Consider the following 13,593-nt stretch of genomic DNA (forward strand, 5'->3'; position numbering starts at 1 on the left):
ATCCTGACAGCAGTCCATGCATTAACACCATGCAAGAGGCAACACACCTCTTGGGCGGCACGGTGGCACAGTGGTTAGCACTGCTGCCTCACAGCGCCAGAGACCCGGGTTCAATTCCCGCCTCAAGCGACTGACTGTGTGGAGTTTGCACGTTCTCCCCGTGTCTGCGTGGGTTTCCTCCGGGTGCTCCGGTTTCCTCCCACAGTCCAAAGATGTGCAGGTCAGGTGAACTGACCATCCTAAATTGCCCGTAGTGTAGGTAAGGGGTAGATGTAGGGGTATGGGTGGGTTGTGCTTCGGCGGGGCGGTGTGGACTTGTTGGGCCGAAGGGCCTGTTTCCACACTGTAAGTAATCTAATCTAAAAAAAACACCAACAGGTCATGAACATTCATGTGTAAACTCCAGCTCTCTGGAAGGTTATAGCACCACAAGATCCAAACTATCCAACATTACATTAGAGATTCTTCACAAGAAAAGTGATGAAAGTTTGTTGAGAGTAGAAAATAGAGCAAAAAAAATCAACCATGATCATAATTCACAGTGAAACAGGCTTGAGGGGCCAAGTGGCCTACTTCAGCTCCTAATTTGTACGTAATCAGGGAGTGCCACCCTGTCACAGGGTTAGTGCTGAGGCAGTGCCACACTGTTGGAGGGTCAGTGCTGAGGGAGCGCTGAATGGTTGGAGGGTCAATGCTGAGGGAGTGCCGCACTGTTGGAGAATCAGTGCTGAGGGAGTGCCGCACTGTTGGAGGATCAGTGCTGAGGCAGCGGCACATTGTTAGAGAGCCAGTGCTGATGGAGTGCTGCACTGTCGGAGGATCAGTACTGAGGGAGTACCGCACTGTCAGAGGGTTAGTGCCGAGGGAGTGCCGCAGAGTTGGAGGGTCAGTACTGAGGGAGTGCTGCACTATTGGAGGATCAGTGTTGAGGGAGTGCCGCACTGTTGGAGGGTCAGTGCTGACGGAACAGCGTGAGCAGAGGTGAAAACCCTGACCCCTGAGCATTTTCCTGATAATTGTCAGGGCATTGGGTCACTTGGTTAAAAACCTGGACAGGCCTGGAGAAATCAGGAGTCACAGTGCGAGATAGTAAAGAGAGTAATGGGGGAAATTACAAAGTGAAGCAGAAAGAGTGAGAGAAAGAGGAAAAATTAAACTGACAGAACGAGAGACACAGAGTTAGAGAGAGAAAAGAAGTAAGACTATTATGTTGCAGTATCTGAGGATTAAATTCCACGTGGATTGCCTGCTATTAAGGCACATACTGAGCTCAATTAGATTTTAATGAACCTTGTTGTTTTGACTAAAGACCGGATCCTATTGGAGGCCAGCTGTACCTGAGAAATTAGACACCCAAACATCTGGTTCACAAAACCTGATCCCAGAGGGTTTCCAGAAACTTCTTCAAGGCCTTCTACAAAGGTGTTCAGTAAGAATTGGCTACAAAGAGAGTTCAGCAGCCCGTGTGTAAACTACCACAGCAGCACCAGAGAGCACAGCGGCTGTGAGATTCTGTCACAAAGGTAAGAATAGAAATCAACACACTCATTCATACAGGGTTCAACACAACTTCAGAAGTTTGACCTCTGTCAAAGAATGGGAAACGTCACAATCAGCTCAAGGTTGGTGTTACTTCCGTGAAGCTGGTTGAAGGACAAAGTAGGCACAGAACCTGCCCTTCATTCATCAAGAGCATTCACTAGCAACCAGGTGCATTGACATCTCAATTGAAAGACATCACCTTGACAGTGCCCACTCCCTCAGCACTGACCCTCCGCCAGTGCCCACTCCCTCAGCACTGACCCCCCGACAGTGCAGCACCCCCTCAGTAATGACCCCCCGACAGTGTGACATTGCCTTAGCACTGACCCTCTGCCAGTGCCCACTCCCTCAGCACTGACCCCCCCCCCGACAGTGTGACATTGCCTTAGCACTGACCCTCCTACAGTGCGACACTCCGTCAGCACTGACCCTCCTACTGTGCAGCACTCCCTCAATGCTGACTCACCAACAGAGCGGTGCTCCCTCAGCACTTACCCTCCAAAAATGCCACACTCCCTCAGCACTGACCGTCAACAGTGCGACACTCCCTCAGCACTGACCCTCCAACTGTATGGCAATCCCTCAGCACTGACCCTGTGACAGTGCCGCACTCCATCAGCACTGACCCTCTGACAGTACAATACTCCCTCAGCGCTGACCCTCCAACAATGTGGCGCGCCCTCAGCGCTGACCCTTTGACAGTGCTGCACTCCCTCAGCACTGACCCTCCCACATTGCAGCACTCCCTCAGCGCTGACTCTCCAACAGTGCGGTGCTCCCTCAGCACTGACCCTCCGACAGTTCCACACTCCCTCAGCACTGACCCTCTGACAGTGCGACTGACTCTGCTTTCTCTCCACAGATATTGCTGGACCTGCTAAGTTTTTCCAGTAATTTCTGGTTTTGTTTCAAATTTTTAGCATCGCAGTTTTAAGTTTTTGCTTTTATGGTTGCTTCATGCTCCTAAACACTAAGATTAGATATTCCAGGTTTGATGGAATGGATTTAAATTCCAGCAGTTTGTGATGGGACTTGAGCCTGGATTCCTTGAGCATTAGCCTGGGTTATGAGCCAAATTAGATTTTCAGTGCACCAACGTGTCCCTTGAACTGGGACTGGACAGAGTCACAGTTGCAGGTGATGACATTGCCACATGTCAGAGAGTGAAGGAGCAATGATTCTGGAGTTTGACTCTGGACCTTTAACACACAGATACTCGACTGACACCCCTCCCCCTCTCTCCTTCCAGATGGTCTCTCCTGCTATCGCCCTGGCCTTCATCCCCTTTCTGATGACTCTCATCATTCGATACCGCTACTACTTCCTGTTGTTCTGGCGGGCAGTAATTCTCCGGAAGATTCAGGACTACACAACTGGTCTGTCCAGGGAAGAGAGGGCCTTCCAGTACGTGATGACGCACAGCATTCCTGGAGATCCAGAGAACATCCTCAGCACCTTCGACACATGGTGCTATCATTCAGAATACCTGAGCAATGTTGGGCCAGAGAAAGGTAAATGGAATGTGGTTGTGGGACCTGCAGGGGTGTGGGACCAGTGGCACATTGCCCTACTCTCCCCAGCAGTGGGGCATCACTCCATTAAAGAGCCAGCAAGGGCAGTGAAATTCACCTTCAGACTCCCATTGCTGGCACCATGACGAGGGAGCTCACTGGACGCATGGTCACCTTGAGGTGCATTTTTGCCACCATCTTCCTTTGAGGTTGGGAGCTGTAGGAGCTGCTTGGTCTAGAGCTGTAGAGGAAAACCATAAGGCAATCATGTCTCAAACCAGATATACTTTATTTCCTGATAGCAATGTGCTACAAATTTCATTTGTTTATTCTCTTGTGGAACAAGGATGTCAATGGCTGGGTCAGCATTTATTGCCTGTCCTTAGTTGCCCTTGAGAAGATGGGGTTGAGCTGCCTTCTTGAACTGCTGCAGTCCATGTGCTGCAATGTCCCCAATGCCTTTAGGGAGGGAATTCCAGGATTTTGATCCAAATACAGGGAATTAACAACAACATATTTCCAAGTCAGAATAGTGAGTGGCTTGGAGGGGAACTTGCAGGGGATGGTGTTCCTATGTATCTGCTGCCCTTGTCTTTCTAGATGTAAGTGGTAATGGGTTTGGAAGGTGCTGTCTGAGGACCTTTGGTGAATTTCTGCAGCGTATCTTGTAGATAGTACATACTGCTGCTACTGAGCATTGGTGGTGAAGGGAGTGGATGTTTGTGGATGTGATGTCAATGAAATGGAAGCTGCTTTGTCCTGGATGAAGTCAAGATTCTTGAGTTGGAGCTGCACTCATCCAGGCAAGTAGATTGGTGTGTTTGGAAATTGCTTCTGAGACAGTGAGAAGATCTCCCTGGTAGGTCTTTCCTCTTTGAAATCCAGAGTTGTTCTCGCATCCAAGTGCATTTGACATCATCAGACTGGGTGGAGCTAAATATTACCTTCCGCACTGGAATAACTGAGATGGAGGATGTACGGATTCCTTTCTCATCCCACTCCTTCTCTAGTCCGAACAAACTTCAAATTAACCAAATGATGATATGACTGTAACTTTTTTGTCATAGAAACTAGTCAACATGATTTTGAGGTGCCGGAGTTGAATTGGGGTGACAAAGTTAAAAAATCACACAACACCAGGTTATAGTCCAACAGGTTTATATGGAAGCACTAGCAGTGTTCTGAAAGTTAGTGCTTCTGAATAAACTTACTGGACTATAACCTGGTGTTGTATAATTGGTAACTTAGTCAACATGGAGGAGCTAGTTAATTATGCATAAAACACAATCAAGCAAATATGCAGAAATTATTGAAAATAAAGTTTTTGACTATGCAAAGATAGATACAATTTATATTCTAACATCCCAAACATAACACAAGGCAAATATGGGTAACTGACAAATGATGGTTGAACACTCCACAGAACACGTTAAACAGCAAATGCGATTGAGGCTAATCCCAGAGATTTCTCAGCAATCTGCAGACATTAGTGATACTGCATGGCGCCAAATCTCATTAAAACTTCTCAAGGGATTCCAAAAACTCACTTCATACAAGTTGGCCTTGAAATTCTCTTGAGCCACTCCATCATGGACTCCTGCAGTGGAGGCTCATATTCTGGTGGTTTTTCTTCACTGAGTTTATGGACCTCTCATATATTAGAGTTGACCTTTCTCTGCATCGTCTCTGTAGCTGTAACACTATATTCTGGGAATTCTGGAAACAGCACTTATCCATAGTCACAACTCTCACTTTTCAGACAGCTAACTTTGCCAAGCTAGAGCTGCCTCTGGATTGTTTCCTGAGTTCTAATCCTGCTCAGTTGCAGAAAGCAAATACTGCTTGTGGGCTTTCTGAAATCAATTTTTCTCTGCAGATCATCACTTATAAACTAAAGTGAAACTCCCACCCTAGCCATTAGAGTTATTCTTGAAGGTGAAAAAGATTAAGTGTGAAATATTTTGAAGTTTGCCATTCTGACATGCGATTAAGACATGAAATAGAAGGGATCAGCCTGATAGCCCTTCCTTACAGGCTTCTTGATTCCCAAATAATTCCAGATCCCAAAGCTCCCACCATCCCGGCACTGCTCAAATTACATCAGCAAAGGACAATAGTAGTGTAGTAGAATTCAACTGGGACAACATTACTATTATAGGACAAGCCAAACAGAGAACAGCCAGGGAATTCCGAGAGGCATGGCACTCATCCACAGATTCTATCAACAAACACATCGACCTGGACCCAATATACCGGCCACTGCAGCGGACAGCTGGAACGGACAACCGGAAGCGGCAGAGACAAGCCACTATAAATGCCAGAGGAAACATCACAGGAGACTCCCAAGCACTGAGGATGTCACCTAGACAGGGGACGAAACGCCTGCAACACAGATTCCCAGCTCGGCGAACAGAACCACAACAATGAACCCTTTCTTCCATAATCCTTCAAAACTGAAATCCTTCAAGAAATATTAAATACAAATCATCTTTGTAACATTGTGTCAATCTTCGGATGACCACTGCTGGCCTCATGCAACATGAGCTCGCTGGGCTCCTGGTCACTGTAAAGGGCATTTGCTGCCATCATCCTCCCTCTAGGTTGGGACTTTCTGGTGTTGCAAAGAAAAATCACAAGGTAGTCTGAGAAGAAGAGATTTTTGTCTTAAATATGGTACAGTTTATTGCATGAGAGCATATTGGCACAAGTCATATTCAGAATACTGAACGGCCTGGACAGAGTGGATGTTTTCATTGGTTGGAGAGATTAGGACCCGAGGGGCACAGCATTAGAGTAAAGGAAAGACCTTTTAGAAAGGAGATAAGGAGAAACTTCTTCAGCCAGAGAGTGGTGGATCGATGGAATTCACTGCCACAGAAGGCTGTGGAGGCCAGGTCATTGAGTATATTTAAGATTGAGATAGACAGGCTCTTGAGTGTCAAGGGGATCAAGGGATATGGGGAGAAAACAGGAAAATGGGGTTGAGAAACTTATCAGCCATGACCAAATGGGGTGAGCAGATTTCATGGGCTGAATGGCCTAATGTTTGCTTCTATGTCTTATGATCTTATGTTAGTGTCATAGACATTGTTTATGAGACTAAGAGGGAACAAAGATGGTCTGTTTATTTTGAGATTCAATGCTGGATGTAAGTCTGCTCGCTGAGCTGGAAGGTTTGTTTTCAGACGTTTTGGCACCATACTAGGTAACGTCATCAGTGAGCCTCCAGTGAAGCAATGGTGTTAAGTGACCCACTTTCTATTTATAAATGAATAAATATTCTGTTCTATTACCCTGATGCAAAGTATGATTTGTCTGGTTAGAACGCAAAACAATATGTTTCACTATATCTCAGTGCATGTGGCAATAATAGATCAAATCAAATCACCACCTTTGCAGGGGCAACCAGAGATAGGCAATGAATGCATGCTGGCCCAGCCAGTGATGCCCAAATCCCAGGAATGAAGAAAATATCCTTTTAAAAAAGTTTCCTCTTGCAATGTATTATCATATCAATCCAAGAAGAGGCCATTCAGCCCTTCAAACCTATTCTGGTATTTTATCATCTCCTCGATGATCTGTATCATAACAGTTTGCTTTGGCTCCATAAGGCAGTATTCCCCAACCCTTGACCCAATGTGACTCCTATATGATGCCTAGAGTTGATGTAATCTCAGGGTGAAAAGGTGGAGGATATGGTGAGGAGCTGATGAACATTCCTGAGGGGGCTGGAGGTGGAGAAGGCAAAGACCATAACTCTTACTGGCCTGATCAAGGAAATACATGCTCATATCCCTCAGTCTCATCAGCTTCTTGCTGAAGGGCTTGAGCTCACAGTAGTTCACAAACAATGAAGTACATTTCAGAATATTGTTGTGTAGCAATAGCGCAGCACAGTAAACAGCAAGTTCCCACAAACTGCCTTCTCCTTTCCTTCTCTTTACGCATCCCAATCCCAACCACAACCCAATTGTAGGGAAGATCCTGGAACGCTTGATTTCTGAGAATGTTCCCCTCACTCTGCTGGAACTGGGGACTTACTGTGGTTACTCAGCTGTCCGCATGGCCAGGAATCTGTCCCTCAGTGCCAGGCTCTACACCGTGGAGATGGACAAGGGGAATGCAGCAGTGGCTGAGAAGATAATCCGTTTGGCAGGATTCGACGAGGATGCGGTGAGTATCGCTGCTGATTCATCACCAACTGTAAGGACAGCGAGAGAGAGAGAGAGAGAAACACAGGGAGAGAGAGAAACACAGGGAGAGAGAGACACGGAGAGGGAGAGAAACACAGAGACAAAGAAAGAAACAGAGAGAGAAACAGGGATTGAGAGAGAGAGAAAGCAAGAGAGACATTACTCAACCAGTCAAAACTCACATTTATTTCATTATTTTTGCTCACTACATTTTGTCATCTCTACTTCAGTTCACCAGTTCATAAAACTCATATCTGTGTGTTTGTTAATTAGATTAGATTACTTACAGTGTGGAAACAGGCCCTTCGGCCCAACAAGTCCACACCGCCCCGCCGAAGCGTAACCCACCCATACCCCTACATCTACCCCTAACCTAACACTACGGGCAATTTAGCATGGCCAATTCACCTGACCTGCACATCTTTGGACTGTGGGAGGAAACCGGAGCACCCGGAGGAAACCCACGCAGACACGGGGAGAACGTGCAAACTCCACACAGTCACCTGAGGTGGGAATTGAACCCGGGTCTCAGGTGCTGTGAGGCAGCAGTGCTAACCACTGTACCACCGTGCCGCCCGCAATGATGAGATTAATTCATGATTCCAACACAGGGGAGGTAGTGATAAAGTGCACATGTTTGATGGGGTCAATCTAGACAGAGCTTCACTCTGTATTTAATCCCATGCTGTTCTTGTATTGGGAGTATTTGATGGGGAACAGTATAGAGGATGCTTTACTCTCTAAATAACCCCAGACTATCTCTGTCCTGGGAGTGTTTGATGGGAGACAGTGTAGATGATGCTTTACTCTGTATCTAACTCCTTGCTCTCCCTATCCTGGGAGTGTTTGATGGGAGACAGTGTAGAGGAAGCTTTAGTCTTTATCTGACCGTGTGCTGTCCCAGTCCTGGGAGTGTTTAAGGAAGACATGTCGATGGAGTTCAGTCTAATTTTACAGCAGGTAGGACGCTGACACGATCACAAGTTGGACAATGTCCCATACTGAAGTCATTCACCTGATAAACACAAATTTCACCCTGAGCTGCAATAGGCTCAACTAAAGCTTTGGTGTGAAATAGTTCACAATGATTCTTTTTTCAATAGGTGGAACAGATTATTGGGCCAACTGATGAAGTAATCCCTCAGTTCAGAGAAAGGTTTGGAGTGGACAAGTTTGACTTTATTTTCATGAACCATTGGAAACGCTGCTATCTCCGAGACCTGCAATTACTGGAGGACTATGACCTGCTGCAGGAGGGAAGTATTGTCGTGGCAGACAATGTGATCTTCACCGGAGCTCCCCACTTCATGCAGTACGCCAAGAGCTGTGGCAAATACAGCTGGAAAATCCACCGAACGCACCTCGAATATTTCCGACACATCAGAGACGGAATGGCAGAGCTAACCTATATTGGGCTCAAGTGAAGGTCACAGCACAAAGTGCTTCAGGAATGGAAGGATGAGCTCCTGTGCAGGAAACACAGAGTGTCTGAGATTGAGAAAGTGTTCTTAGATTCAATCCTAACCTCCAACCATCTCCCTTCAAATCTCCTTTCTCCCCAAGTCAGAGTCAAAGTCCCTCACTTGACACCCTCTCCCCCTGTATCACTCAATTTCCACCCTCTCCCCGTCTTCCTGAATCCTCACCCTCTCCCCATATCCCTTGAATCTCACCCCCTCTCTCCACGTCCCTCATCCTCACCTCCTTTCCCTATGTCTGTCAATCCCCACTGCCTTTGCTATGTCCCTCAATTCCCACCCTCTCCCCATTCACTCAAACCCCACCCTCCCACCATGTCCCTCAATCCCCACACTCCCTACATGTCCCTCAATCCCCATATCCCTCAATCCCACCCTCTGCTTGTATCCCTTAATCCCACCCTCTCCCTGTGTCCCTCAATCCCATCCTCTCCCTGTATCTCTCAATCCCACCCTCTCCCAGTGTCCCTCAATCCCACCCTCTCCCTGTGTCCCTCAATCCCACCCTCTCCTTGTATCCTTCAATACTACCCTCTCCTCTCCCTGCATCCCTCAATCCTACTCTTTTCTCTGTATCCCTCAATCCCACCCTCTCCCAGTATGCCTCAATCCCACTGTCTCCCAGTGTCCCTCAATCCCACCCTCTCCTTGTGTCCTTCAATACCACCCTCTCCTCTCCTTGCATCCCTCAATCCTACCCTTTTCTCTGTATCTCTCAATCCCACCCTCTCCCAGTATCCCTCAATCCTACCCTTTTCTCTGTATCCCTCAATCCCACCCTCTCCCAGTATCCCTCAATCCTACCCTTTTCTCTGCATCCCTCAATCCCACCCTCTGCTTGTATCCCTTAATCCCACCCTCTCCCTGTGTCCCTCAACCCCACCCTCTCCCAGTATCCTTCAATCCCACTGTCTCCCAGTGTCCCTCAATCCCACCCTCTCCTTGTGTCCTTCAATACCACCCTCTCCTCTCCTTGCATCCCTCAATCCTACCCTTTTCTCTGTATCTCTCAATCCCACCCTCTCCCAGTATCCCTCAATCCTACCCTTTTCTCTGTATCCCTCAATCCCACCCTCTCCCAGTGTCCCTCAATCCCACCCTGTCCCAGTATCCCTCAATCCCACCCTCTCCCAGTGTCCCTCAATCCCACCCTCTCCCAGTATCCCTCAATCCTACCCTTTTCTCTGTATCCCTCAATCCCACCCTCTCCCAGTGTCCCTCAATCCCACCCTCTCCCAGTGTCCCTCAATCCCACCCTCTCCTTGTGTCCTTCAATACCACCCTCTCCTCTCCTTGCATCCCTCAATCCTACCCTTTTCTCTGTATCTCTCAATCCCACCCTCTCCCAGTATCCCTCAATCCTACCCTTTTCTCTGTATCCCTCAATCCCACCCTCTCCCAGTATCCCTCAATCCTACCCTTTTCTCTGCATCCCTCAATCCCACCCTCTGCTTGTATCCCTTAATCCCACCCTCTCCCTGTGTCCCTCAACCCCACCCTCTCCCAGTATCCTTCAATCCCACTGTCTCCCAGTGTCCCTCAATCCCACCCTCTCCTTGTGTCCTTCAATACCACCCTCTCCTCTCCTTGCATCCCTCAATCCTACCCTTTTCTCTGTATCTCTCAATCCCACCCTCTCCCAGTATCCCTCAATCCTACCCTTTTCTCTGTATCCCTCAATCCCACCCTCTCCCAGTATCCCTCAATCCCACCCTGTCCCAGTATCCCTCAATCCCACCCTCTCCCAGTGTCCCTCAATCCCACCCTCTCCCAGTATCCCTCAATCCTACCCTTTTCTCTGTATCCCTCAATCCCACCCTCTCCCAGTGTCCCTCAATCCCACCCTCTCCCAGTGTCCCTCAATCCCACCCTCTCCCAATGTCCCTCAATCCCACCCTCTCCCAGTGTCCCTCAATTGCCCTCATGAGGCAATCCAGTCCCACTGCACACTGTTGATTCTGAAGTGGATGAAGAAGCCACTCACTGATTAAAAACCTCAGCTCGTGGTTTATGCCCCAACCCATCAAACCCTCCTCAGGAGAGTGAATGATGGGCAATGATGTCACGGTATTACTGTTGGGTTTCTAATCCAAGGAAGGTTCTGGGGACCTGAGCTCAATTCCCACTGCTGCAGATGGTAGAATTAGAATTTTTTAAAAATCTGGATTCAAAAGGCGTAAGTTGTTATAAAAATTCATTCCAAAGGAAAATGTTCTTTAGGGAAGGAAATCTGCCGTCTTTATCTGGGTTGGTCAACACATGACTCCAGATCCATTGTGATGTGAGTGGCTCTTCACTGTCCCCTGAAATGGCCCAGTATCCCTTGGTTACATTAACTGCTAAAATGTCTCAAGAAAGGACTGAAACTGGACAGACCACGTGGCATTGGCCTGGACACCAGAAATTCAGCTGTGTCGACCCTGCAGAGGTTCCCTCGCCAACAACTAGGGACTAGTGATTAAGTTGTGAGACCTGTCTCATAGATGAGTCAAGCACAGGCTACACAGTTAGATTCATGGAATCATACCCTACACACCATATCCCAACAGCACCACCAGCATCTTGTCCCAATGGCAGAACAGGCCTGGTAGGGTGCCATACTGAACCAAGCTCAGTGGCAGTGTGGGATCCCAAACTGAGTGTGAGTGAATTGGTTCCCCTGAAAGCCACTCATCTTCCTGACTTGCCATTCCTCCAGTGACACTGGGTCAAACTCCTGACAATACAGCTCTCCCTCAGTACTGACTGTCCAATAGTGTAGCACTCACTCAGCACTGACATTCTGACAGTGTGGCACTCTCTTAATATTGACTCTCAACCCTCTGACAGTGCGGCACTCCATCAGTACTGACCCTTCGACAGTGTTGCACTCCCTCAGCACTGACCCTTCGACAATGCAGCCCTCCCTCACTACTGACCCTCCTACAGTACAGCACTCCCTCAGTATTACTTTGGGATTGTCAGCCTGGATGGAGAGTGGACAGGATTTGAGGGACCAGCTGCTGATTTCTGCTTTATCAAGAAGCATTCATGGTCCAGACAGTCCCTGTGAGGCACCTGGAATAAAAAAAATCAAAAGGTTAACAGAACTTTACAAAATTAAAGATAATGTATCCCAACCCCTGCAGTACCCAGGAGTCTGTAAAGACCTTTATTGTGTCAATGGACTCCGTACATTCTCCATTGCTTGGGACACTGCAATGTGATTAGATTAGATTAGGTTACTTAGTGTGGAAATAGGCCCTTCGGCCCAACAAGTCAACACCGGCCCTCCGAAGCGCACCCACCCAGACCCATTCCCCTACATTTACCCCTTCACCTAACACTACGGGCAATTTAGCACGGCCAATTCACCTAACCTGCACATTTTTGGACTGTGGGAGGAAACCGGAGCAAATGTGGATATAACTACAGGAAGGGGGGGGGGGGGGCAGACAGTCAAGTGCTTACTGCCTGGTCTTGCCCATTTTCTTTTTTGGCTGGGCCCATGAGGAGGTCGTCCAATCTACACCCTCCAACCCACTCGCGGCATGGTGTGCCTGTACATCAGGAGTGTGAGCCTGAGTGCAAACAAAAAATTAATTCAGCTCCTTTACAAAACTAAACAGGCATTGGAAATGAAAATATTCAAAGTAAACATGAGAAATTGTTTCCTTAAGGCCATGAACATTTCTGGCCGGCTGGTGGCTTCTGAGTTACTTGTAACACGGTTGTTTGTTTGTCTTGGCTTTATTTGTTTCCAATGTAAGTTTTGAAACACGCTGGTGACTAAAAGAAGTGGCCAAAGGCCATCATAAAATAAAATGAGGTGTTGTGGTTTTAAATTCCATGAGTAAGCAGCTTATTGGTTAATGAACTTGTTTTTTCTTGGTGAGAGCAGGTCATGGGGAGTCGGCAAGAAGAGGAAGGGTTAGGGATGAGGGGTGATTGAAGAGTGGGTTGAGATGGGGAGTGGTTGGGGGTGAGGAATAGCCGGAGGGAGTGATGGAGGAGAAGTGGAGGGAGTGAGAAGTGGAGGGAATGAGGGAGGGAGTGAGAGAGGGAGGGAGTGAAGGAAGGAGTGAGGGAGTGAGGGAGGGGGGTGAAGTCGAAGGAGGGAGGGAGGGGGAGAAGTGGAGGGAGGGGGGAGAAGTGAAGGGAGGGAGGGAGGGAGGGGGAGAAGTGAAGGGAGGGAGGGAGGGGGAGAAGTGGAGGGAGGAGGGAGGGGGAGAAGTGGAGGGAGGGAGGGAGGGCAGGAGAAGTGGAGGGTGGGAGAAGTGGAGGGCAGGAGGGAGGGAGAGAGGGGGGAGAAGTGGAGGGAGGGAGGGAGGGGGAGAAGAAGTGGAGGGCGGGAGGGAGGGTGGGAGAAGTGGAGGGAAGGGGGGATGGAGAAGTGGAGGGCGGGAGAAGTGGAGGGCGGGAGAAGTGGAGAGAGGGAGGGAGAAGTGGAGTGGAGGGAGAAATGGAGGGAGGGTGGGAGGGAGAAATGGAGGGAGGGTGGGAGGGAGAAGTGGAGGGTGGGAGGGAGAAGTTGGGGGGAGAAGTGGAGGGAATGGAGGGAGGGAGGGAAGGAGGAGTGGAGGGAGAGAGGGAAGGAGAAGTGGAGGGAGGGCGGGAGGGAGAGGTGGAGGGAGGGATGAGGGAGAAGTGGAGGAAAGGAGGGAGTGAGGGAGGGAGAAGTGGAGGGAGTGTAGGAAGGGCGGGATGGAGAAGTGGAGGGAGGACAGGAGGGAGAGGTGGAGGGAAGGATGAGGGAGGGAGAAGTGGAGGGAGGGATGAGGGAGGGAGAAGTGGAGGGAGAAGTGGAGGGAAGGTGGGAGGGAGAAGTGGACGGAGGGAGAGAGAAGTGGAGGGAGGGAGGGAGAAGTGGAGGGAGGGCAGGAGAGAGAA

The 13,593-nt window shown here is 48.7% G+C and overlaps 1 protein-coding gene across 1 annotated transcript; it reads left to right on the top strand.

Moving 5' to 3' along the window:
• The first annotated feature begins 1,144 nt into the window (after positions 1–1,144).
• tomt (transmembrane O-methyltransferase) lies at positions 1,145–12,528 on the top strand. Its single transcript, XM_072576748.1, has 4 exons — positions 1,145–1,523; positions 2,792–3,053; positions 7,030–7,226; positions 8,350–12,528. The coding sequence occupies exons 2-4, from the start codon at positions 2,792–2,794 to the stop codon at positions 8,668–8,670; spliced, it is 780 nt and encodes a 259-aa protein (XP_072432849.1). The 5' UTR covers positions 1,145–1,523; the 3' UTR covers positions 8,671–12,528.
• Positions 12,529–13,593: the final 1,065 nt, after the last annotated feature.

This window comes from Chiloscyllium punctatum, chromosome 9, assembly GCF_047496795.1.
Source record: "Chiloscyllium punctatum isolate Juve2018m chromosome 9, sChiPun1.3, whole genome shotgun sequence".
Lineage (NCBI taxonomy): Eukaryota > Metazoa > Chordata > Chondrichthyes > Orectolobiformes > Hemiscylliidae > Chiloscyllium > Chiloscyllium punctatum.

Bases quoted from the DNA above. Each gene is read 5' to 3' on its own strand.
- tomt (XM_072576748.1), top strand. From the start codon at position 2,792: ATGGTCTCTCCTGCTATCGCCCTGGCCTTCATCCCCTTTCTGATGACT. The intron at 3,054-7,029 runs GTAAATGGAATG...ACCCAATTGTAG, and splicing joins CAATGTTGGGCCAGAGAAAG to GGAAGATCCTGGAACGCTTG. The intron at 7,227-8,349 runs GTGAGTATCGCT...TTTTTTCAATAG, and splicing joins CAGGATTCGACGAGGATGCG to GTGGAACAGATTATTGGGCC.